The 27891-nt window shown below is 41.1% G+C and overlaps 1 protein-coding gene and 1 long non-coding RNA gene across 8 annotated transcripts in view; both read left to right on the top strand.

The window, feature by feature from the left end:
- The window catches only part of LOC144074253 (transducin-like enhancer protein 4), a 32129-nt gene extending 30039 nt beyond the window's left edge, over window positions 1-2090 (top strand). For 6 of the 7 annotated variants that reach the window (XM_077600568.1, XM_077600565.1, XM_077600567.1 and 3 more), the window contains one exon: window positions 175-2090. In XM_077600568.1, coding sequence (XP_077456694.1) covers window positions 175-282 — 108 coding nt within the window. In that variant the 3' untranslated portion in view covers window positions 283-2090. The remainder of the gene's footprint in view (window positions 1-174) is intronic. The other variant, XM_077600569.1, reaches the window with a different exon arrangement.
- A 2659-nt stretch (window positions 2091-4749) lies between these two features.
- Window positions 4750-26177, top strand: LOC144073896 (uncharacterized). The gene is made up of 3 exons (XR_013300181.1): window positions 4750-5035; window positions 19142-19318; window positions 25779-26177. It is a non-coding gene; the product is annotated as an uncharacterized LOC144073896 (long non-coding RNA).
- The last annotated feature ends 1714 nt before the right edge of the window (window positions 26178-27891 follow it).

Raw genomic sequence — 27891 nt, 5'->3', positions numbered from 1 at the left:
ATTTGCATTAGCCTTCATTTGCTGTGCCTTCACGCAAGTTACTCAGCAAAAAAATAATACACAAAAATAAAACATTTCCATGTAGTGTGTTTAATGGGAAACATAGTATTAGTTCTTAAATATAGTCTTGCTTAGGACTTTGACATATGTGCTGTCTTTTATTCTCCTTGGCAGTCCAAAGAGTCATCTTCAGTGCTGAGCTGCGACATCTCCGTCGATGACAAGTACATTGTGACGGGTTCCGGAGACAAGAAAGCCACTGTCTATGAGGTCATATACTAGATAGAGTATGCGCTCACTGTTTAATGTGGCCAACACACTGTACCATATGTAATATGTCAAATAGGATTTTTCCTTTGTTTTGAGCTTTTTTTTCAACTAATCAGAGTACGTGAATGTCAATACACACTTAGCAGATGTTATGAAATGAATGTCCGACATTCCATTTGATTTCTTGATAATTAGGTTACAGTGTCACTAACGGCTAAAAAGTCAAATCCACTTTGCCTGGAAGAGGCTGCCTGTGAGTAATCGCTGGCAAATCAAAATGCATTGGACATCTATCGCCGTCAATGGCAGCCAATGTCTTTATTGATGAAAGACCGACACAGAATTATCAGTTTATGAATGCGTGCGTGTGTTTATCTTGTATGGAAATGCAAGAAATAGTGCCCCTCACGTTTGACTAGTAATCTTTCTATGCGTTTGTACGTCCCCTCAATTGAAAGTGTTGTTATTTATAGTTAACTTCCATGACTATTTGAACAATAAACAGTCTGTATCTTTTTGTCACCTCCGCGTTTGATTTAAAATGAAATGAACAAGCTAAAATGATGAGAATTGCGTGTGTCCCAATATTTATGAACACAACCGTGCAATGGACTGACTGAATTGTGCGGGAAAAAAAATGAAAAAAATCAGTGCCTTTATGCTTCTCTTTACAACCGGATCGTTACAGACTTTTTTTTATATGAATTTTTTTTGCAGGATCACAATATTGGTAGAAGTAGTTATTGTTAGAACTGGCAGTGAATGATTACACTGACAAACATTTTTTTCCCCATTTTCTGTTGCATGATTTTTTTTTACCTGTTTCTACACAATTGTTGATTTCAAATCTTCCATCTGACTTTTATTATGCTTTAGCTTTCATGCAATCAGCTTTTTTATGTTCATTTTTTAGTGGTATTTTATCAAGAATAACAGTATTACTTCGTTGCTATATACATTTTTTTCAGATGTTTTGTCAACACTGGCTTGTCATAGCTGACTGATTTCAAAATTTTGGAGCATTTTGGCAACAGTGCAGTACAGCACACGTCACATTGTCTCTTTTGGTTTTCTGTGTTGCTCTCCAGTTGTCTGAAACATGCTTGAAAAGTAATATTTTGCTACATATTGTTACTTTTGGGCTATTTTTTAAGTGCCATCTACTTTGTATATAACCACTTTGTTAAAATAATCGCTCTGCAATAATTTTGCATTGCTCAAAAAATACATTTTTTGGGGTTGGCAACCCGAAATTACGCAAGAACAAATGTTAGCATAAATGTAACCATTTTTTTTATGAACGGTGTTGTGTTTACGTGCCATTGACAGTGGTAGACATCCATTCCATTTGAACTGGGCGATTGAATGACCACAGTTTGTAATGCAGAGACTGAGACTACTTGACATGTGTGTGCATGTAAGAATGTTCAGGATGCATTGATTAGCTCCATATATTATGTAAATGAACATGTTCTCGCTCAGAGAGACTTGATGCGTCAAACATTGTGTTCTCAATTGTGGTCTGCTTTTTTCCTACTGTTTTTTTTATAATGAAAAAAGAAAACAAACACAAAATACACATTGGTGGTTCCAACCAAAATGATCACGTTACTGCTAAAGATCTGGCTTACACAAGCTGGTAGCGAACTAGAGGAGGAAGACGTTGTTATGGTATTGTATAAGAACTGTAAACATGTCATTATTGAAGTTTAAAAAAAACTTCCTGTCACTTACAGTTTTTTTCTTATAAACAAATGGCCTTTTTCTTTGTTTAATTTTTTTACGCTGCTCTGTAGTTGACTATTAAATTATTGTGTGGATTTTTGAGTGTAATATGTGTTCTTTTTTTACATTTTACAATATCGCACTCCTTTTTAACACAATGGAGAAAAACATTTGTCTTTATCATGTTTAGTAATTTATATATGTATATTGAAAATGTTTAGTTATTAATATATTTTACTTTTTTAATTAATTGAATTAAAAATCTGGTGTTCCATCCTCAAGAAACATAGTATTTATGTTGAATAGAACCCGGATAAGAAAATATGAAACTAGCTAATGTTAACATTGGTTAATAGAAAGTCTGAAAACAAAATTAATCATTCATGAAACGATCTAAAAAAAATGTGAACAGTGAGAATGTATTCACCCTTTTGGAGGCTTAAAATTATTTAGATTAGAACATTTGCTTTAAAAAAAAACAAAATTAAAGAAAATTATTTCAACTTAGATTTAAAATTGAAATGGCACATTTTGGTAAATTAGATTCAGAGCAATTAAACATGACTTATTTTGGGGGATTTTTATATTTTCAAATAAATGCCTATATATCAAATATTTAGATTTAATGTAACTATTATTGGGCACCCCGGTTGGCCTCACAGCTCTGGGTTCCTGGGTTCAAATCCAGGTCATCTCTATCTGTGTGGAGTTTGCATGTTCTTCCCGGGCCTGCGTGGGTTTCCTCTGGGTACTCCGGTTTCCTCCCACATTCCAAAAACATGCATGGTAGGCTGATTGGACACTCTAAATTGCCCCTAGGTATGAGTGTGAGCATGAATGGTTGTTTGTCTCCTTGTGCCCTGCATTGGCTGGCCACCGATTCAGGGTGTCCCCTGCCTCTGGACCGGAGTCAGCTGGGATAGGCTCCAGCACCCCCCGCGACTCTAATGAGGATTAAGCGGTTCAAAAAATGAGAGTTAGGAATTTAACGTTCGCTATGTGTGCGTCCAGTTAAAACAAAAACAAATCAATAAAAGGAGTGAGTCAAGATGTGAAAACGAAATGTGGACTTCTCCAGTTGATTCTGGAAGTTGCTGTGTTGTGTTTAAGGTCAGTAGGGGTCATAAGGTATATTTACTATAGAACCATATTGCCATCACAATATCCTCTAGACACATGCAATGATAACACATCAGCTGTCTAACACGCCTTGTGTGTGTAGGTAGTCGCCACTATCTTATCATACTCGAGTGAGTGCTAACCGCTGGCCCGTGTTCTCAAATCTCCTGTCCTTACTGCAAGCTGCATCGAAATCCTCCATCGTTGCCCCTTAACACGTCATTAATCCCCGGCGGACACCCCCTTTGAACACATGAAGGCAGTACCAGACACGGAGATGTGAAGGCGGAGGGAGGCGAGTCTAGATTAACTCCGCCGGCAGCAGGTTAAAAAAAAAAGACGGCAGGGAGGGCGTTTAACGATGGCCTCCATCACATTGCATACCCTAGGGGGACGTCAGCGACGGGTGCTCAAAGTCATCCCGACCCTCAAAGGCAACATACACATGTTTGATTGGATAAACATGATATCTATGATGACCTGGGAGGCCCTGAAAGTTCAAACATAGGCATTCATGTATGGATAAACTCTCACCTCAGAAACATTCACTTCTCGGTTTGGAAAATTGGGTTTGAGCTTGTTTTTGGTTTGTTTAGTCGTTTTGTTTAGTAATTTGTGTGTCAAAATGCAGAGTTAATGTCAGTACAGTGCACAGTTTCACTCATAAGACATAGCAAAAAATAAATAAATTAAGATAATAATTAATTAAATTGTACTTAATGTGAATCAATTAATTTTTAAGAATTAACAAATTAATAAATAAAATACATTTTTAGATATGAAAATGTAAAGCAACAAATATAATGAAATAAACAAACCAATAAACTTGTGTTATTTAAAACAATTGATAGTAAATGAGTACAATAGAATTAACAATAATAATAATTGATAATGAAAAAAGGGGGGCTCGCGGGTGAGTGGTTAGCGCCTCTGTCTCACAGTGGGGAACCTGGGTTCAAATCCAGGTCGGTCCACCTGTGTGGAGTTTGCATGTTCTCCCGGGCGTGCGTGGGTTTTCTCCGGGTACTCCGATTTCCTCCCACATTACAAACACATGCATCATTGGCTGATTGATCACTCTAAATTGGCCCTAGGCATGAGTGTGAGCATGAAGTGAAGATAAAGCGGTTCAGAAAATGAGATGAGGAGATAATGGAAAAAAAATAAGCATTGAAAAATAAATAGTTTTTTTTAAAACCAATGTAAATAAAAAAATAAGTTAATTAAGAGGATAAACATCATTAATGCATAAAGTGCGCCAAAGCAAAAAAAGGAAACACTGCAATATTTCATCTTTGCACAAAAGGTGTCAGAATGTCAAAATGTATGTGGGTGGGTGGGATGTTGTTTTTCGGTTTCTCCGGCTACGTTTATCCAAACCGTGCCCCGTAGATGGTTGATTTTTTATGGTGGCCAGAAATGGCCATCGGATCCTCGTAGACGAGTGATTGAATTTGTTCACCTTCTCTAAGTGTGTAAACTCAAGCTTTGTTTTTGTTAAAGCTGAAAGCAGAGTTGATGTATGGATCGTTGTTTTTACATGATGTTGTAAACGCACCGCGTGGCTGATGGGTCGGCGAGTTTCCAGGTGTGGCAAAACTGTTTTCTTTCCATGTTTACTACGTCTCACGTTCTCTCGTGTGGGTTTCATGTGTAGCCTTGATTGGCCCTGATTTGTTTGTATTTCATTCATTCATCTTCCATACCGCCCATCCTCGAAAGGATTGCGGGGTTTGCTGGAGCCTAACCCAGCTGTCTTCGGGGGAAAGGTAGACTACCGCCGAGACTGGTCGCCAGTCAGTCGTAAGGCACACAGAGAGACAAACGACCAATCATACCGCCACCAGCGGGAATTGAGCCCGCACCGAAGTCAGGCGAGTGAACTCCTACACCACGTGGCGGCCCTTGTTTGTGTTTCGAGGTACGTATAGCTGTCTTTGGGCCTCGTGTGCTTTGTTAACAGGGCATGGATGCAGAGTTCTGGGTGCGATTTGATGGTTGTTGTTACACTATCAAATCATTGTAAATGGGCATTTAAAGTGTTGCTGCTGCTTGGTTAATTTGGCTAATTCGTGTTGGTGGTTATTGTTTCCAATGGGGTTAGGCTGATTGTGTGGGGGCTGCTGTCTTGATATTTTTGGTGAGTAAACTTCATTTTAACCTTAGCTCTCTCCAGAATATTCACTTTTTTTTTCTTCTTCCATTTTTAAGCATCCCCATGAAAGAGAATTCTATTTCTATATATTCCTCAAACTGATATTGTGTGCTACTTTGTTTTGGTATCATGCTGATGCTTTGGCTTGATTGAATTGAACTGCTGAATTGCTTCCCATATCATATCTGTACATTTTGCTTGATTGATTTGAATTGATTTGAACTTCTTCTGTAAATAATTGTATACAAATGTTTGCTTGCTATGCGTGTAACTGAAATTTTCATTTCTCCTCTAACCCATTTTTCAAAAGATTTTTTTTTCAAGTCTCTCTATACTCTTTCACCAGTAGATGAGTAACATTTACTAAGTAACATTTACTATTTGTTGGTTATTTTCTGTTTTGCAGTAAGAAAACAACCATTACTGGATGAATTAATCTCATCTCATCTAATTTTCTGAACCGCTTTATCCTCATTAGGGTCACGGAGGGTGCTGGAGCCTATCCCAGCTGACTCTGGGGAGGGGCGGGGGACACCCTGAATCGGTGGCCGGCCGATCGCAGGGCACAAAGAGACGGACAACCATGCACACTCACCCATACCTAGGGGCAATTTAGTGTCCAATCAGCCTACCATGCATGTTTTTGGAATGTGGGAGGAAACTGGAGTGCCCAGGGGAAAACCCACTCAGGCCCGGGGAGAACATGCAAACTCCACACAGGTGGACGTAACCTGGATTTGAACCCAGGACCCCAGAGCTGTGAGGCAGACGCGCTAGGATGAATTAATTCCGCATGATATTAACCCTAATAATGTGCTTTTGATTCATACAATATCTAAGAAATACCACGTGCAATGATTTTTCTTAAGATTTTCCCTTCAAAGTAACACATTTGTACTCCCTATTTAAAACCATGATTACGGAGGTGAAAATTGTTCATCAGGGGGCGGCTTATACGTGAGAAATTGTAAAATTCAATGATTTTAAGGCAATTTTACGGGTGCGGCTTACATACGTGGTTTGAATACATACGAATACATACGTGACTTGAGTGATAGTACAATAGAAATACATGATCAGTATGAGCAAAGTCCAAAGGGCCACAGGCTGGGTAGAAAATAGATTTTGAGTATATAACAAGGGCAAATAATGCCCAACTACATCCGTTCGCTTGAATGGAAGAGTTAAATAACTTCCTGCCTTTACATTTTCTGCTGTCCTTTGTGTGGGTGACCTCACTGAGTCGGGCAGACTTTTCCCGTCTCGTCTCTTCTTCCATCTAAAGGCCTAATCAGGGACTCGGCAGGACCCTGGCCACTAACCAGGACTAATTCTGCCTCCCGCCGGCCTGTGACACACGCTGGGGCCTCCATGATTGGCTGTTTAACACCAGGGGGTACACCTTGATTGTCTGCTTAGCATATTTTGCCGCCTTCTTCCTACGGCTCGTCGCCGCACTTACCCACACGGACAACGGGAAAAAAAATAGAAGCAGACTTTGTCTCCCTCTCATTTCACCCGCCATCCCTCTGTTCTCGGATTCCCGCAAAAATGTCACCCAGACGAGCGGAGGCGAGCTAATTAGCGGTTAGCCGTGTTTGTGTTCTCGACCGATGACGGGATCGTTTACTCTGGTCTCCAGCTGTCTGTGTTTGCTGGTGCCATCTCATTAGCATGGCAAATTAGTCCGGCTCAGTCAGGGTTCTCGCCCAATGAGAGCCGACTGGAACGCAATCCTGTCAAGCGGGCCGGAGAGAAAGGACAATGCTTTTTATCCAGCGAAAAAATGAACTACATTTATTCTCTTCTCGTTCCTTCGACGTCCAATTCGTTTGGACTAGGAGCGGCTGGCAGCGAATGGTTCGGTTCATATAGAAATCAGCTCATTTACTGTTACATTATACTGGTATTGTTGTTTTAGCTGACAACAAATAATGAGTACATTAACTGTATCATTGTTTTGCTCCGTGTAAAAAGATGTAGTGCTAGTATCTAATCTTGAGCCATTACAAAAAGATAATTATCTGTTTGATTGTGAACTCCAGAAATCACAAGATATATATTTACTCTTGTCCCCTGTATATAATTTAAAAAAATAAGAATATTTACTATGTTCCAACTTTTCGAAATAAATTTATTCACTTTCCATACCTGTCAACTTATAAGTTTTTCACGTATTTTATACATTTTTTAAAATTATTTCATATTGTGTACGCCGTATAACGACTTTTGTACAGTTTTTTTAAGTAGTACGTTTTTTTTGTCAAATCAATCTCCTTTTTCCCCATTTCTCCTCTAATCCAGATCGTCTCGGTCACTGGCAGCAGATGAAAACGTCATCGTCGACTGCTAATATTGTCATGCTTTAAGCCTGATATGCGCATTCCCCTTTCACACGTCTGCCTTCTCCCTATATAAAAATAGCACGTCAGCAAGCAATGTACCCAGACAGTCAAGCTGTCAGCGTCATACAGCGACATCTACTGAATCTTGAATTTAGCGCATACGAAATACATACCAACTGATTGGGCACTATGTCCACTTTGGGGAACATTTTTAGACTTTTAATTGCGCCCTATGGGAATAAATATGTGCCCTGCTGAATTTATACGTTTTTTTCTTTCCTCCTACATTCCAAAAACATGCATGTATGGTGGTTGAACACTAAATTACTCCTAGATATGAGTGTGAGCGTGATTGGTTGTTGGTCTCCTTGTGCCCTGCGATTGGCTGGCCACCAATTCAGGGTGCCCGAAGTGAGCTGGGATAGGCTCCAGCACCCCTGCAACCTTTGTGAGGATAAGTGGTACAGAAAATGAATGAATAAACAAATGTTATATAAAAAAATTCAAATGCCTTAAAACCAAACATTGCTGTTTTCTTTTTTGTTTTGTTATTTCAAACATGTTCTGACAATAAAAAATATTTAGCTATGAATTGGCACCGATTCAGGGTGTCCCCCACTTCCAGCCCAGAGTCAGCTGGGATAGGCTCCAGCACCCCCCGTGACCCTAATGAGAATAAAGCAGTTCAGAAAATGAGATGAAATGAGATTAAGTTAACGATTGTTCTTTACCTGTTACTTTTCAAGAGCAGAAAAGTTTCTTTTACGGCGCTAGACGTCCGATCCATTTTGACTCGGAGAGGCTGGCGGTGAATGATGAAATGTAAAATTCCGAAATTATTCTCAAGAAAGCTAGTGTTGCAAGTAAACAAGTGCATGCGAAAGGCTGTGATCCATCAACGAGGATGTAAAATGATATCGAACTAATTTAATATACCGTCATCTGATTTCTCTTTATCGGCAGGAAGTCATTGATCGTCGAAGAGCTTCTCGCATTGCGAGTCTAGCATCTATTGACATAAGTGTATGTTTAACCCATAGTAGGGCAGTCATTTAAGAGATCAAATGCCATTGACAGCATTAGTTGTCCAATCCAGATCGGTCCACCTGTGTGGAGTTTGCATGTTCTCCCCGGGCCTGCGTGAGTTTTCTCTGGGAACTCCAGACACGCATGGTAGGCTGATTGGTCACTCTAAATTGCCCATAGGTATGATTGTGAGCATGAATGGTTGTTTGTCTCCTTGTGCCCTGCGATTGGCTGGGCTCCAATTCCGGGTGTCCCCAGCCTCTGGCCAGAAATCAGCTGGGATAGGCTCCAGCACCCCCCGCGACCCTAATGAGGATAAAGCGGTTCAGAAAATGAGATGAGAGATGAGACTTTTTAAATAGTGCTGTGTCCACTGCTATGAAATGGTTAGAGATAGATATACAGGTATATACAGTACAGACGCTCCCCTACTTACGAACGAGTTAGGTTCCGAGCGATTGTTCATAAGTTGAATTTGTTTGTAAGTTGATTCAGTGCTATATTTTGTATTATAATTTATGTTTAAGGCCTATATAAGTATATTGAAGGTTTATATAAGTGCATTTGTATGTTTAAGGCTTGTATAAGTAACACGCATTGGTTTGTACTGAAAAAACATTTAATAAAATGGAGAGAATACATATAGTACTGTATACATACATTAGAGAGAGAGAGATTTACTAGAAACTGACCGAAAGAAGCTATCTAATGACGATTGCAGTTTTCTTTTTTTTCATCATAAATGATGCGGTAGCACTGTATGGCATCATTCAATTGATTTGCAAACTTTGTGCAACGTTCAATATTTGGGTCCTGCTGCTCGATCTTTATGTTTATAAATGGTACTGACGGTCGAACGATTCAAGTTGTATGCCCGTGCAACGCGCATCAAGCTTCGTTATTATTGCCACTCATTTCAAATGAAATGGCTTGCCTCTTCCTTGCATCTCCCTCAATAGAAGCCTTTCGCTTTTTACCAACCATATTCAATAATGGCACTTCCGCATTGCAACGAAGTGGGCAGAAGAAGGTAGATGCTGGGTGAGCTGAGCTCTCACAGCGCCAGGCGTCGGTATTAGCGCCGGAAAGAAGTACTACAGGGAAAAAATACGAAATCGAACTGAAGAACATTTTTCGACATAAACGCAATTTGCAGACATGTTCGTATGTACCGTTGTTCGTAAGTCGTATGTTCGTAAGTAGGGGAGCGTCTGTATTAACAACTGTGGCAAGCGTATAGTACAATATAAGTAGTAGTAGTACATGATCAAAAAATAGTCTAGCGCACATTTTCTCCTTAATGTCAAAAAGAAGCAGTCGCTATCGCTAGTTTTATTCATTGGTGGAGGTGAGCATAAAGAGATGGAGGAGGGGGTAAGTAATGTAAGAAAATTGGAGGATTAGACGTCGAGCCCTCTTCCTGTCTGCTTCACCCCCACAACCTCTCCCACCCTTTGTCGTTGTCCAACTCAGACTATAATAACATGGGCCGACATTGTGATGATATACCGGCCCCCCGCTTCCCGAGCCTGCTCTCTCTTATCTTCAGCAGATTTGTCATAGCGCTTCTTTCATGTCGTTTTTTTTTCTTCTCTCTGTGTATGATGGAAACGTCGCGTCCAGTTAAAAGCAGGATTATTGCTCGTTTCATCTCTCGTGCTTCGTACGTCACGTAGATGATCTGGATTTTGAACTGGAAGCACATTTTTTTCAACTGATATTAATTTTGTAATTGATATTTACAACACCTATTGACCTAATGAGATTAAATGGTTAAAGAATATTCATTGTCAAATATTTATCTTTATAGCATATGTTTGAAATAACAAAACCTCAGTATTTGGTTTTCATGTATACTATTTTAATTTTTAAAAAAATCAAGTTTTTTGTTTTCAATTATCATAGAGGGAAAAGAATGAATACTTATTTTGAAAGCAGATGACGATTTTAGTAATTCAACAAAAGATGCTAGCAAACATCTTATGCACAGGAAAATAAATGATACAGTTACTGTACATGATATTTATAGTCCAACTTAACTCGGCACAAAGTATTTGGTTCCAATGTACATTTCGAGAATGTTAATCGCAAAGTATTGTAACAGTAAATATATAACATGATTTATACATGAACCGATTAGTTCATTATTTGCAAAAATAATCGTAGATAATTGACTATGATAATAATCCGTGGCGGTCCTAGTAAAGTCAATGTAACATATCTTATGCAAACACGCACGTAAAATGGTAATCCTTCCTTTATAAGGAGACCCCATGATGCAGGTAACAAAAGTGCAGAGTGAGCAATGAGCCAGGCTCTCACAATGTCCACCATCGGGTCTGAAAGGGCCTAAATGGACCCGCAATCGGACTCTCGGAGGGCGTCATCAACCCAGATTGGAGGCCATTAGGGCCTATTTAAAAGAATTACTTCCTGGATGCAATCAAAAACCCTGATAGGTAATCAATGGCAACAAGATCAGCTCGCAGAGGCAGGCAATGTGTCTCAATCAGCCACCATTCAGCTGGACAAGCAGATCAGGAAGCGTGTCGGCTCTGAATATGCCTTGAATACATGGAAAAAAAACAAGTCAAAACTGAGCTAGGTGTAGCTAATACATATTTGTATATAAAAAAGCATCATAACCGCAAGAATATCTCTAATCAAGTGTGATCTGCAGAAGACAGTGATGAGCTTTAAAGAGAGAATTACAGGACATTAAGCAGAGAGAGTGCGTGACGAAGGAAGTAAAGCGGTAATATATAAATACTGAGCGAGGACGCGTGATGGGAGAGTAATGTAGTAGGGGGATGGACAGCCTGATTTATAGTATGACATTCTACTTAGCCTAGCCATGTAAACACACAAACGCACACACCTGCCTTGCCCAGTCAGAGTTTGGAAATGCTGCTCTATGGTGTGGAGAGTGTTTAGTTCAGTATGAGTGCACAAGCAGAACAATGAGGAGATGGTGCTTTGTTAACTCATTAGCTCCCAATGACGACAATCCACATCATATTTCAATGCCACTGACGGCGCTAGACGTCTAATTCATGTTGACTGGGACTCAAAATCATCCAGCTAGGCATTCAATCCATTTTGACTCCCAGTCAGAACGGATTGGACATCTAGCGCCATCAACGGCAGGCAATGATGGTCAATTGTCAAAGACAAACCTCATGCATTTCATTCATTTTCTGTATTGTTTATCCTCACAAGGGTGGCAGGGGGTGCTGGAACCCATCCCAGTCAACTATAGGCACAAGGAGACTGACGACCATTCACACTAACACTCATAATTAAAGGGAAATGTATAGTACTCAATCAGCCTACCATGCATGTTTTTGGGATGTGGGAGGAAACCAGAGTTCCCCAGAAAACCCACACAGGCCCGGGGCGAACATGCAACCCACCGGATATTGAACCTTTGATCTCAACTGTGAGATCAAAGGTAGCCTTCCTGCAGTTTGCCCCCCTATGTACTTACTGTTGTATAAATGCTGTGTTGTGTAAAACGTTTTTACATTAGTTGGTGATTAGCATTATGATCGCATGGTTAGCATTTGAGTTGCCAATTCCCAGTGAACACAATTTTATAGTAATAGGAGCATAAATTATGTGTTAACTAACTACAACTTAAATATTAGTTGGTCTCTCTTCTCATCTCATTTTCTGAACCACGTTATCCTCACTAGGGTCACGGGGGGTGCTGGAGCCTATCCCAGCTGACTTTGGGCCAGAGGCGGGGAACACCCCGAATTGGTGGCCAGCCAATCGGAGGACACAAGGAGACAAACAACCCACACAGGGGAGAACATGCAAACTCCACACAGTTGGACTGACCTGGATTTGAACCCAAGTCTCCAGAACTGTGAGGCCAACGCGCTAACCACTCATCCGCCGGGCTGCCCCAACCAGGGCTAACAAGAAAGAATTATGAATGAGTCCCAAGATAAGTGTGGAATGTGCAGGACAAAAGAGTACTGTATTTTCTGGCATATAAGCCGTATTTGTAACTAAAAAAAGATGACTGAATTAAGGGTATGGCTCATATGCGCACAAGACTTGCTATACTCTTTTACATAAGGAGACAAACAACCATCCACGCTAGGGGCAATTTAGAGTGTCAGATTAGCCTACCATGCATGTCTGTGGAATGTGGGAGGAATCCAGAGTACCCTGAGTAAACCCACACAGGCCCGGGAGAACATGCAAACTCCATACAGGTGGATCGACCTGGATTTGAACCCAGCTCTCCCACTGTGAGACCGACGCGCTAACCACTCATCTGCCGGGCTGCCCCTAATTGGTTGGTAAAAGACTATATACATTATTTTAAAAAAAAAGTGAGCTTAAATTTGAAATATTTCGTGGAAAAAAAGGCCTTTCCCAAACGTAATAGAAAGACTTTGTCATAACAGGGCAGGATGAGTGCAACATTTTAACTCATCGGCTGCTATTGACGATATCAATTTCTATATGAATCAGCATGTTCCGTTTTTTTTCCTCTTCCAATATTTCCTACCAGGTTTCAGAATTCACACGACGCATCCCGAGACGTTTTATTTTTCTAATATTTTATCTGCCTGAACCGCCACTCGCCCCGCCGACACTTTTATTCACCTGGAATAATTCGGAAATGACAACAGCGTCGGTGACAACGAAGCAATAAGAAAGTCGGGAGTACAAAAAAAAAATTGTCAGGAAACAATAAATCAATAAGCCTCGCCAAGACATGGTGGCTGACTCCTTGCCACCTGAAGCTCATTAAACGCAGCCTAACGTCAACTTAGAAGAAAAAGAGTACACAGAAACTCGCCATTTCACAGTAAGAGCTGCGGAGCGAGCTTGATATATTGTATATACTGGAAATAAATATGATTGTCCTTTAATCTGATTTTATTATACTGGGGACTCCCGCTGGCGGGCCTTCTGAGGGCTGATGCCGTGTAATGTTATTGCAAGGGGGGTGCAGTGTGTTTCATATCCCCTTCTTGACGCTGTTTTATCGTGTCAGGGCCATTATTGTTTCTCTTGCTTTCTGCATTTAAATGCAACAGTGGATATAACTTCATAAATCAAGTTATTGCGCTGTCTCTGTTTGCATATGCGTTCGCGGCTCTCCGGTGGTTACGCGGGTTCGGTGACGCTCGCTAATTTTTGTTCCTCCGTGTGGCAGAATTCTCTTGGGTTGAGGTATGAGTCAACTAAGTACCTTGTGGCTATTGGGGCAGCTCAAATGGGAGAGTCTGGACCGTTAATTTAACGTCCTCTTCAATTGGAGTACAATTAGGAAGCATTGAGAACAAAAAATGTTTCAATTAATGGTTTCTTTAAAGGGAATTAGCGGGGGATTGATTTTTTTCTCTGATTTGTGAAAAAATGATCACTTCATTAATCGCACTCCATTTTAACTGGAAAACTCTACCAGTGCAAATGGATTGATTGCCGTCAATGGGAGTGATGCCATCGAAAAATGTACGTATATTTTCTAGCTATTACTGTTATTACATGTTTTGGGTTACATATGGCTGACATGTCGCGTTAGGTGGGTGATTAGTTTTACAACGACCACTACTACTACTAATAATGCATTGGATTTATATAGTGCTTTTCAGGGCACTCAGAGGTGCTTTACATTACAATATTGTTTGTCTCCACACTAGATGGCAGCAAGCTACTTTTCTTACCACATCTGCCCTGGGGCAGTCTGACAGAAGCGAGGCAGTAAACTTGCACCGTCCGCCCTTCCAAACATTCAATCTCACCCTGTATATTACGATTTTATATATACGATTGGGAGCTGATCAATGTTCCCTCTAATTTTTCGTTGGTCTGAGCAGAAAGTCAACCTCCATGAGCGCACCGAGTACCAGTGTGAGCGACATCATCGGTACTCGGATGATTCGCCTAAAGACGTTTCGCCGACGGACGTTTGACAGATGGGCAGGTCGCCGAATGAATGTTCGGCGGAACGTCCATTCGGCGACCTGTCCGTCTGTCAAACGTCCGTCGGCGAAACGTCTTTAGGCGAATCATCCGGTCACGACATCATCATTGCTCGCTATGGGCACACCAGTATCACACCTGCCACAAGCAGGTGCATGTCAATGTTCCCTCTAATTTTTCATGTAAAACATGCTGTAAAACACGAAAAACATAAGTGGACAGAGCTACTGCCACTGGCTGCCGCTTAAACGGCGCCATCATGGGGAAAGGGGTAAAAAAAAAAAAAAAAAGGTTTTTTTTTTTTTTTACTGCGCGCCATATGATTGCTGCTGCGCAGAGAAGACGAGAGTAGTGCGCAATTGCGCATGCGCACAGCTTAGAGGAAACACTGGAGCTGATTTTATATACAGTTTGTCTGTGAATTCATTTCAAAAATAGAAGTAACACTGTCTTAAGATATATATATATATATATATATATATATATATATATATATATATATATATATATATATATATATATGCGTATGTACACAAATATATGTTGTTATTCTCATGCCCTTGTTTCTTCCCCAATGCTTTTTTATGTATATCTTTGTTTGCTGTAAATTCAGACGTCAAAAGGTTAAAGCAAGCTGTTGTCAATATTCAATCGTTAGATTTTCTATTCTATTTCACTATTTTCACTATTTCACGTTAATGTGAACTACAGTAGTACCTCGACATACGAGTGCCCCGACATACGAGCAATTTGAGATACGGGTAAAATTTCGGGCAAATATTTATCTTGAGATACGAGACAAATTTTGATATACGAGCATACAGCAGACGCGAGAGGCTGCTCATAAGAACATCATGGGCACTGTCTTTCTCCCTGCAACTCCCTCGTGTAATGTCTCTCTGGTCGCAACTCCCTCGTGTAATGTCTCTACGAGCACTGGGCGGAGCGTTGCATTTTTTCAGTGTTTTTTTCCCCAATAGTCATTGCGAATGGCGGAGCGATCGCTATTACGAGAGGAGTATATACTACTTCTCATTGGCAAGTGGTCGTGCGTTATGCTATTGTGAGGACATTTGTGTGCATCATTTTCGGAATATTTTGAAGGGAAGACAAAAGCAAACAACCTTACCTGCATCTGAAAGTCAGGGTGGAGGCGGGGCAAGTTGAGCCAACCCGGGAGAAGAAAGGTATAAACATTTAAAACAAAATTAGAATTAAGTTTTGTATAAGGTTAGATTAAACTTATTCTTGTGTGTCTGCATCGTAATCCAAGTTCATTTACATTTGTTTATGTTATGCTAAGAGCGCGTTGCCATGCAAAAAGTGGAATACATTTTCCAAGTCAACTACTTCACCATTAAAAAGTCATTTTCCAATAATGCTGTTCGTCCCTTAAAGTGCACACTTTTGTGACAATATCAATCAAAACTGAGCATTATCTTTGTGGCGGCGTCATCGTTGATGCGACTGATACGGCAAATTGTTCTGCGGGCGCACCTAAATTTATGTCCGCTGATGACATATTACGGCACAATCACACCTGGCATTCGTCTCATCTCCACTTTAATCTAGTCATCACGATTTTCGATGATCTAAACAGATCACTCGCGAGAAGGCAATTTTCTTCTAAGCACTGACTTACAGTACTTTTGCATGCATGCACGTCAGTCTCTGTAATGAACCCATCGCTCCATGCGGCTAATCTTGTTAGTGCCCTGTTCCGCCACGGCTCTTTTTAATTGCTCGTGTGTTATTAATGAGCGGGGAGTAGGGAAATGGCTCCTAATTAGCCCGTCTCAAGTGAAGCGCTAGAGCAAACACGCTTGGGATAATTAGAGCACTTCACTTGTCCAAGTATTTATCGAAATCACACAGCAACAATTAGCGTGGCGTCAATTAGCAGCAGAGAACTGTCGATGTGGAGTGTTGTGATGTCATCGCGCTGCCACTGACACTTGGGGAAAAAAAGAATCCCTCTACATTTTTGCCCACGTGGCAATTTCACGAACTCGGATTGATTGGCACGACCACAGTTTTAAGATCAATAAGGACAATGAACATCGGCTACAATCATACATATTTATATATGTATGTAAATTACCATGAATAGAAATATGTTCATTAACGTGCTGTCCCTTATTAAATAAATCAAATCAAATCACCGGCCGACAATTTATACGTGATCAGTAAATCATAATCAAATTATCAAAGAAAAGAAATAATGACCGTAATGCGAAATTAATCGTTATTTGCGTTTATTTGGTTTTCTTCAATCATTGAAGAGAACTTAAAAAACTACAATAATCGCAAACAACCCAATTATTCGATTCATCAATGGAATTGGCAATATCATAATCGACTCTAGGCATAGTCAATAGTGACATTTCAACAGTGCCAAAAGAATTGGACATATATGACGGTCAATGGCAGCCAGTGAGTCATTATCCAGTCATTAGCCTGTGTGCAACTTGTTCATTCATCTCCTGTAGGCCAAAAAAAGCAAAGCAGCTCATTAACTTCACCGTCTTTGCTGACATTCTGTTATCACACGCCGACAGACACACACAGATAAACACGCACATTAAATATTCACTCAAGTATTGACGTTGGCAAACCGACAGCGGCGTGCACGCACGGACATGTGAACCGCCCGACGGCAATTAATCTCGCCCCAAAAGAGTCCCTTCACTCGTTTCATTTAGCTGTAGGTGCAAACTCAATTTGTCCTAGCACTGTCACTCATCTCTATTCATAAGATGACAATTTGGGATTCCAACACAGTTTGATAGTTGTCGTCATCATGAGCTAAAATTTAGAATGGAGTATTATTAGTGCAGCCACCTGATGGTGTAGTAGTTCACAGAGTTACTCCGATGTTGGGTGTCTATTCACAAAACGGCTATTTTAATATCTAGTTTTATGATTGGTGGGGTGAGTGGTTAGCGTGTCGGCCTCACACCTCCGGGGTCCTTGGTTCAAGTCCAGGTCGGTCCACCTGTGTGGAGTTTGCATGTTCTCCCCGGGCCTGCGTGGGTTTCCTCCGGGTACTCCGGTTTCCTCCCACATTCCAAAAACATGCATGGTTGGCTGATTGGACACTCTAAATTGCCTCTAGGTATTGGTGTGAGTGTGCATGGTTGTCCTTCTCCTCGTGCACTGCGATTGGCTGGCCACCGATTCAGTGTCCCCCGCCTCTGGCCTGGAGACATCTGGGATCGCCTCCAGCACCCCCCGCGATCCTAATGGGGATAAAGAGGTTTGGAAAATGAGATGAGTTTTATGATTGCTCTTGCCTTTACCAAAGCAAGTTAGGCAACATAGCTATCTGGTTAAAACACTGCTGTTAGCTTCATCTCAGTTTAGTGCACTTGTATGTGTGCTTGTTTATTTAGGCAATATCTAACTGTACGTCCACACTTTCTAATCTATTGGAATCTGGTTGTTTTTATTCGGCTTCTGGAAGGAAACAGACAAGCCTCCCTGAATCATTGATTCATCATACGTCGTACCTCTACTTAGAAATGCCTCTAGGTTATGAAACCCTTTGATATGCAAATGACCGTGCCCAGATACGATAACAAGATCCAAGTTTAAAAATCCCCCAAAACGTAAATGCATTTCCTTTATCCGTTATTTTATTTTGAAATTCTCCCGGTAACATAGGAGCCTGCTTTACTTCCACTTGGAGCCTCCCACAGCAACAACTCTCTTTTGTCCACCGTTGGTCGTCACGGAGTGCCTTATTTAAAATTATTGGTACCAGTGAAATGAATAAGCGGGCCCTGCTATTCATCAAAAAATTGAAGGTAAGAAAGTGGAGTGCGGTTGGCTGATATTGGTAGGCAATACGGCTGGCCGTAACCCACCTACTAGCATCGCTACGCTATTGAAGCAGAAGATCATTTTTAAAGGGTTTAGGTGTTTGTTTGTTTTTTTAGATCCAAATTAGGAAAAAAGGTCTGGAGCCAATTGATTTTGCAAGTAGGGGTACAACTGTAAATTGCTGTCTTGACAACTTCAAGCGTCTAACTACTACATGGCCATTTGATAACCGAGCCAATCAGGAATAAAAGTGGGATCCACAGATATAACCAGGAAGCAACTATCTTGTTGTATACAATGATGGAGTTCATAGCAGTTCTTGTTCCTTTCTGAATTTTGTGGGAAATACACAAATTCTCATAATTGGCAGAAAGTAAAGCATGTGACTAAAACGTTCTGAACGGGAATAATGCCTTCGCGTGTCCCCTTGACCTCTATGTCATACTTGATGTGGATTGGACAGTGATGAGTGTGACAAAAGGAACTATCGTCAGAAACCACATCAGCCGTATATTTTTTGAAGGTTCCTCCCATGAAAAAGGTCTCGTTGCATCTTTCGCAGATTGATATGTGTAATATATTTCTAGCGGATATATATGGAACAATCAATCTGCCGTGCCTAGTTGAGAAAGAATCGCACTCGCCCAAATAAACTCCAAGGGTATATCAAGTCTGATTTAAATACACATTGTTTCACCATTTTGTTTATTTTCTTCTTCTTCTTCCGTAGAGTTTGACGGACCATGTTCTCTTAACAACGCTCTCTAGACACCAACTCCGGTCTTCGAGGGCACCTAATCAGTCGGTTTTCCATGTCCCCCGTCCTCAAGCTCACCTGAATCAAGTGATCAACTTCTCAGCAATCTCTCCAGAAGCCTGATAACGATCCTGGTTATTTTTGATTCAGGTGAGTTGGAGCATGTCGGCCTCACAGCTCTGGGGTCCTAGGTTCAAATTCAGGTCAGTACACCTGTGTGGAGTTTGCATGTTCTCCCCGGGCCTGCGTGGGTTTCCCCCGGGTACTCCGGTTTCCTCCCATGTTCCAAAAAACACGCATGGGAGGCTGATTGGACACTCTAAATTGCCCCTAGGTATGGGGGTGAGTGTGCATGGTTGTCCGCCTCCTTGTGCCTTGCAATTGGCTGGCCACCGATTCAGGGTGTCCCCGCCTCTGGCCCGGAGTCAGCTGGGATAGGTTACAGCACCCCTCGTGACCCTGATGAGGATAAAGATGATGAAAAAGAAATGATGATAAAGATATGGACCGGAGTTGGTGACCCCTGCTCTAGGTCGTATGATTGGGCATTAATTTTCTGAACGGCTTTATCCTCACAAGGGTCGGGGGGGCGGAGCCTATCCCAACTGACTTTCGGGCACGAGGTGGGCAACACCCTGAATTGGGGGCCAGCTGATCGCAGGGCATGAGGAGACAGACAACCACACTTACACTTATAGGGGATATTTAGTGTCCAATCAGCCTACCATTCATGTCTTTGGAATGTGGAAGGAAACTGAAGTATCCAAGGAAAGCCATCCAGGCCCAGGGAGAATATGCAAACTCCTCACAGATGGACTAACCTGGATTTGAACCCAAGACCCCAGAACTGCGCGTGTGCGGTCGATTGGTCGCCGGTCTTTTTGTCGCCGGTCTTTTTGTCGCCGGTCTTTTGGCCGCCGTCTTTTGGTCGCCGGTCTTTTGGTCGCCGGTCTTTTGGTCGCCGGTCTTTTGGTCGCCCCGACCGCGACAACGGGTGACCAAAAGACCGGCAACCAAAAGACCAGCGACAAAACAAGGTAAAACAACACGGTCTACTCATCAATAAAAGCCAACAATGGCCATGAGCAGTTTCACTGAGCCGACGTGTGAGTATATAAGAGTTTGTATGTACAGACGCTCCCCTACTTACGAACATTCAACTTACGAACAACGGTACATACGAACATGTCTGCAAATTGCGTTTAAGTCCAAATTGCAAGTCCAATTTTGTATTTCGCGCCTTTTTCGGAGTAGTACTTCTTTCCGCCGCTAATACCGACGCCTGGCGCTGTGAGAGCTTAGCTCACCCAGCATCTACCTTCTTCTTCGTTGCAATGTGGAAGTGCGTGAATGTATCTCCAGTGTGCAAAGAACCTTTTTCATTTGTATCATTAAATATCTCATGCATCCAATATTGAATATGGTTGGTAAAAAGCTAAAGGCTTCTATTGAGGGAGTTGCAAGGAAGAGGCAAGCCATTTCATTTGAAACGAGTGGCAATAATAACGAAGCTTGATGCGCGTGAGAGTGGTGAGCGTTTCACGGGCATTGAATCGTTCGACCGTCAGTACCATTTATAAACAGAAAGATCGAGCAGCAGGACCCAAATATTGAACGTTGCACAAAGTTTGCAAATCAATTGAATGATGCCATACAGTGCTACCGCATCATTTATGATGAAAAAAAGAAGAAAACTGTGCAATCGTCATTAGGTCGCTTCTTTTGGCCAGTTTCTAATACATAAATATCTCTCTCTCTCTCTCTCTCTACAGTACTGTACATATTCTCTCCATTTTATTAAATGTTTTTTTTTCAGTACAAACCAATGCGTGTTACTTATACAAGCCTTAAACATACAAATGCACTTATATAAACCTTCAATATACTTATATCGGCCTTAAACATAAATTATAATACAAAATATAGCACTGAATCAACTTACAAACAAATTCAACTTATGAACAATCGCTCGGAACCAATTGCGTTCGTTAAGGCTTTTTTTCTTTAAAAATGACATAGTATTGTAAGGCTTTTTTCTTAAAAAAAACGACATAGTATTGTAAGGCTTTTTTTCGTAAAAAACGACATAGTATAGTAAGGCTTTTTTCTTAAAAAACAACATAGTATAGGCTTTTTTCTTTAAAGATGACATAGTATAGTAAGGCTTATTTTCTTTAAAAACGACACAGTATAGTAAGGCTTTTTTGTCTTTAAAAACGACATAGTATAGTAAGGCTTTTTATTTACAAAAAAGACCATGTATAGTAAGGCTTTTTTCTTAAAAAATGACCATGTATGGTAAGGCTTTTTTGTTTAAAAAAGACCATGTATAGTAAAGCTTTTTTTCTTAAAAAACGACATAGTATAGTAAGGCTTTTTTTCCTAAAAAAAACGACATAGTATAGTATGGCTTTTTTCCCCTAAAAAAACGACATAGTATAGCATGGCTTTTTTTCTTGAAAAACGACATAGTAGAGGAAGGCTTTTTCCCTAAAAAACGACATAGTATAGTATGGCTTTTCCCCCTAAAAAACGACATAGTATAGTATGGCTTTTTTCCTTTAAAAAACGACATAGTATAGTATGGCTTTTTTCCTTTAAAAAACAACATAGTATAGTATGGCTTTTTTTCTTAAAAAACAACATAGTATAGTAAGGCTTTTTTTCTTAAAAAACAACATAGTATAGTATGGCTTTTCCCCCCTAAAAAACGACATAGTATAGCATGGCTTTTTTTCTTGAAAAACGACATAGTAGAGGAAGGCTTTCCCCCCTAAAAAACGACATAGTATAGTATGGCTTTTTTCCTTTAAAAAACGACATAGTATAGTAAGGCTTTTTTTCCTAAAAAAACGACATAGTATAGCATGGCTTTTTTTCTTGAAAAACGACATAGTAGAGGAAGCCTTTTTTTCTTAAAAAACGATATTGTATAGTAAGGCTTCTTTTCTTAAAAAACGACATAGTATAGTAAGGCTTTTTTTCTTTAAAAAATGACATAGCAAGTAAGGCTAAGAGAGTCGGAGAATAAATCTGACTTCTGATTCTTCACCTTCTAGTTGTTGCTGTGGTCCACTGGCAAAATCATTGGGTCAGAACATGAGGCGGGAATCAGGAGTGAGTTCAATTCCACTCGTTGCAATTCTCAAATTGTTTATTGAGGTAATGAAAAGGATAAATACAACTTCCAACTTTACTGTGGTGCAGTGGCAAAGACAATGGGTCAGAACTTCAGGTGGACTCAAGTTCAAATCAGAAGTGAGTTTGATTCCACTCTTTGCAATTCTCAAATTGTTTATTGAGGTAATTAAAAGGATAAATATAACTTCCAATCACATCATTTCAGAAGACACTGTGGTCCAGTGGCAAAAACAATGGGTTGAAATTGAAGTTGGATACAAGTTCAAATATGGAGTGAGTTCAAGTCCACTCTTTGCAAATCTCAAATTGTTTATTGAGGTGATGAAAATGATAAATATAACTTCCAATCATCTCATTTCAGAAGTCACTGTGGTCCAGTGGCAAAGACAATGGGTCAGACAGACCTCAAGTTACTGGATTTGACTGCCATGTGGGAAATGGGGTTCGAATCCCGCTCTCGTTTGACTAATCACTACACTAGTAGTTCAGTAAATGGGTAATCCTTTTTTCATTCAAATAAAGACTTAGTCATTTTTTTCAGCAAAACAATATTTCCGGTCAGCCTTCGGCTGACCGGAAGACAGTTGGGAGGGGGGGTTCCTGGTGGTGTTCGACAGTCGGCCTGCGGCCGACTGCCGACACCATACAGTCGTTGACTGGCGACACCGGGACGTGAACCCTCGACACCCACGTCGCAGGCAGGTGACTTACCCTCTACACCACGAGGCGGCCCGCCTATACATGATTGGAAGTTATATTTATCCTTTTCATTACCTAAATAAACAATTTGAGAATTGCAAAGAGTGGAATTGAACTCATTCCTGATTTGAACTTGAGTCCACCTGAAGTTCTGACCCATTGTCTTTGCCACTGAACCACAGTGACTTCTGAAATGATGTGATTGGAAGTTATATCTATCCTTTTCATTACCTCAATAAACAATTTGAGAATTGCAAAGAGTGGAATTGAACTCATTCCTGATTTGAACTTGAGTCCACCTGAAGTTCTGACCCATTGTCTTTGCCACTGGACCACAGTGACTTCTGAAATGATGTGATTGGAAGTTATATCTATCCTTTTCATTACCTCAATAAACAATTTGAGAATTGCAAAGAGTGGAATTGAACTCGAGTCCACCTGAAGTTCTGACCCATTGTCTTTGCCACTGGACCACAGGGACTTCTGAAAGTTTCAGTTTCTAATACATAAATCTCTCTCTCTCTCTCTACAGTACTGTACATATTCTCTCCATTTTATTAAATGTTTTTTTTTTCAGTACAAACCAATGCGTGTTACTTATACAAGCCTTAAACATACAAATGCACTTATATAAACCTTCAATATACTTATATCAGCCTTAAACATAAATTATAATACAAAATATAGCACTGAATCAACTTACAAACAAATTCAACTTATGAACAATCGCTCGGAACCAATTGCGTTCGTAAGTAGGGGAGCGTCTGTACATGCGTTGTCTCTTTAAGAAGCTACGTCAGTCAGGGTCCTAACAAGTTCTCCAACAAAAAACAATAAAAGTCCGGGAAATTCTGGAGCTTTTCTTTAGCCTAATAATTAATAGGGCATTAAGTATGACTAAATAGTAATTCACAGTTTGTATTTAGGGAATTTGAGCAACAGTTTAAATGGTAATTATCACTTACCTTCCGGGCGACCAAAAGATCGGCGACCAAAAGACCGGCGACCAATCGACCATGTAGCGAACTGCGAGGCCGACGTGCTAACCACTCATCCGCCGCCGGGCTGCCAATGTTGCAGTGGCCATTTTAAGAGTTTTTAAAATAGTTTGCGAAAGCTCAAATAATGGTGCTAGACGTCTAATCCATTTGAACCGGAGGACTTGCAGAGATCGAATGATGAGTTCAAATGGATTGGATGCGTAGCACAATTAATGGTAGTCCATAAGATTCATTAATCGAATCACAAAAGTGACGGGCATTTTGTCATCTGGTGCAATGCAGTTTTTGTGTACCCCTCGTAAATTGGAAAGCGGTGACTTTCATAAAATTTAATAAAGCGCCGTTTGGAGGCTCAAGGGAGCTGGCATTAGCGACAGGGAACGACTCCAGTCTATTCCCAACAAATCCAGTCGCCATAATGAGGCCGAGCTGACCGTCGCGAGGAAGCCAACGCAGTTTTGTGTTGTCTTTATCGTCCTTGTGACACAATGCGGACGGGCGTCTTTACTCCACCGCTTTGGCCCCGTCGGGCGCATTGTTTAAACGTGGTCGGGCGGCTCGGACGGACCGGGGTTATTTCTCATTTCCGAAAGATCACAGGCGCTTTAAATGCTGCGACGGTACGTCGTGAATGCCAACGGCGGCGTGATTGGCAGCTCGGCGGCAGCGGCAGCATTTGCATGGCATTTAGCCGGCCGGGCCGTGGCCGCCCCCAACGCCTAGCTGGGTAAATAAAATGACTGGCCTGTTCACACACATGCGCGCAATCTTCGTCTCGCCCCGCCCAAGCCTGGATGGCGCTCATAATCGTGTGGCATTTAGGCAGAGCATAGGGACATCTACTAGCGGTTTACATTATCTGACAATCATTAGGTACAATTACAGCCTAGTGACACTGCCCCGGGTTGTGTTGTAGTCATGCTAAATTAGCTATAGTAATGGAAATGTTACACATAGAGGTTAATGGTTTTTTCTCAAGCAGAGAAATGGAGAAAAAAATTGTTAAAGGTTCAATTAGAAATTGAATTTGTTCGCTTATTCAGTGCCAATGACTGAGATGGATGAATGGCCAAGTGTTGTGCTGTAACTCTTTCATGCATGAAATAAGTTAGATGACACGAAAATTGAGGAAGGGTGAATGAACGTTCAAATGTCCAAAATGGATTGGACGTCTAGCACGGTCAATAAAAGCCAATGAAGTTCAATTGTGAAAGGCAAACCTTCAGTACTTGGTAGTGGATGTGTGTATAATTGATGTATTATATCTAAAGAGATTCTGTAATTACAACTTCAAAACAAAGTTATTTATCATTTACTGGTTAAATTATAGCCCGGCGTCTTGAGTGGTTAGCACGTCGGCCTCACAGCTCTGGGGTCCTGGGTTCAAATCCAGGCGGTCCACCTGTTTGGAGTTTGCATGTTCTCCCTTGGGTTGCGTGGGTTTTCTCCGGGTACTCCGGTTTCCTCCCACTTTCCAAAGACATGCATGGTAGGCTGATTGAGTACTATACATTTCCCTTTAATTATGAGGGTTAATGTGAATGGTCGTCTGTCTCCTTGTGCCCTGCGATTGGCTGGCGACCAATTCAGGGTGTCCTCCACCTCTGGCCCAGGCTCAGCTGGGATAGGCTCCAGCACCCTCACGACTCTGGTGAGGATAAAGCGGTTCAGAAAATGAATGGTTAAATTATATCTTGTATCATTTTTACGGATCTGTATAGTATTAAAATTAGATTAATACTAACCTTGTGTGTTTGGGTGTCTGGCAGGCGCTACCGGTCTCACAAAGTACGGACAAAGAGGCTTAAGGACAGCTTCTTTCCCACAGCCATCAGGACTCTGAATTTGCAGTAGCACGACACACAATCCCTTCTGTGTAACAACTTCGGGGCGAGGAAACATGAAGGACGTTGGGCGGTGATGTGCCTCCTGCTGGCTGACTGAAGGTAAGTAAGAAGACAGTGGGAGGTAAGTGATCCATTTTATTCTTTGTTGGCATCGGTGAGGCAATCTTTTCGCAGTCACCGGGAGTTGGTTGCGCTCGGGAGGTGATGCGATGTATCCATCACGGCAGAGTGCCAGCGAGTCTGAAACAGTCACTTGGTTGGGCTTTTGCCTGGGAAAGCGCACTTTGTGGAGAAGCACTACCAATTTCGTCATACGCAGCTGGGTATTGACAATTAGGCTTTTGTCTAGTCAATGATTATTGATGACAAGCCTATGTCTGATTTTATTTATTTTTTATTTATTTATTTAAAACATTAGTTTGCTAACATAAGCACGACTCAGTCTTTGTTCATTTAGTCCTTCCAGTGGCAATGATTTGAACGTCTAGCGCAGTCAATGGCAGCCAATGAGTGGACCCTATAAAGCACGGTGTCAAAGTGGCGGCCTGGGGGCCAAATCTGGCCCGCCGCGTCATTTTGTGTGGCCCGAGAAAGTAAATCATGAGTGCCGACTTTCTGTTTTAGGATCAAATTAAAATGATAGATATAGATGTATATTATATTTCCTTATTTTCCCCCTTTTAAATCAATAATTGCAATTTTTAATCCATTTTTTCTTGTGTTTTTTAGTTCAAAAATCATTTTGTAAGATCTAAAAATATACAAAAATATTTTCTGTTTTCCACTTTAATATGGAACATAATTTAAAAAAATGGTTTCCTTTTGAAATGCCAACCAATTATTAAATAAATGATTTTCTCTTGACAAGAAAAAAAGCTCAAATAAACATAGTTTTAGATCTATAAAAATCGGAATATTCGGGGCTTTTAATCCAGTTCTTTTAATCCATTTATAAAAAATATATCTAAAAACTATATCTAAAATGGTCCGGCCCACATGAAATCGAGTTGACGTTAACGCTGCCCGCGAACCAACCCGAGTCTGACACCCTTGGTATAAAGGGTTAAAGCAACCAGAGACCCCCCCCAAAAAAGTAGTCCAATGTCTGAACTTCCATTTCTTCTTTGAGTATCTATACAAAGCAGACTTGTAAGCGCGCGTGTTGCGAAAGACAGCGTGGAAAGGGCGTCAGTCACAGTCGTCAAGAGACTCAATCAGCAGCACTAAAGCCCGCCTGCGCCGGGGACGGTTCCTTTGCCGCGGGCTAATCTCCACCGCAGGATGTAGAGGAGCCGTTTGATATTGTCTTCCCTGGTGTTTTTCATTACTGCCGCCTTACGTAGGCTTTAGCTTCCACATTAGCCTGGCTCCACGCACAATCCCAACCAAACCTCCCATCTCGCGCTCTAACCCCACTTGGCTCGCAAAGCCCGCCTGCTTAGCATCATCTTAAACTTGCAGGGTCAAAAACAGTTGCTTTTTCTCATTGGCTGCCAACGACGGTGATAGACGCTCAATGCATTTGAACTGGTATTACCTGGCAGCAAATTATGTGATCTTTTAAAAAAATAATAATAATAATTTTAGCCCTGTCAAGATCATCACGGGGTGCTAGAGCCTATACTAGAGCTGACTTCGGGCAACACCCTTAACTGGTCGCCAGGGCACACACAGACAGACACACTGCCACGCTCACAATCAAAGTCAGATGAATGTACCACCACATCAGCGACTAAATTATTTTTTCATATCTAGTATAGTCATCGAAAACGTTTATTTCATGCTTCAGGGCCTGCAGAACTGATTGTGAAGGATTCCAGGTAGATTTCTGACCCTGGCAACAAATAATGGCTGAAATGTGATTGGTTAAATGCTTAAATATGAAAATACACATCTGGAAGCAGCGCAACCAGGGGAAAAGCAATGTAAGGAAGCTGACAGACAATTTGGAATTATTTAATAAGTATTCATGGCCAAAATATAATTAACATCAGTCTGTGATTCAGATATTTTTTAGGCCAGCAGGCCCTGACGG

Source organism: Stigmatopora argus, chromosome 5 (assembly GCF_051989625.1).
Source record: "Stigmatopora argus isolate UIUO_Sarg chromosome 5, RoL_Sarg_1.0, whole genome shotgun sequence".
NCBI classification, from domain to species: domain Eukaryota; kingdom Metazoa; phylum Chordata; class Actinopteri; order Syngnathiformes; family Syngnathidae; genus Stigmatopora; species Stigmatopora argus.
Note: the sequence above shows the minus strand (reverse complement) of the source record. Positions and strands in the feature narration are given on the sequence as shown.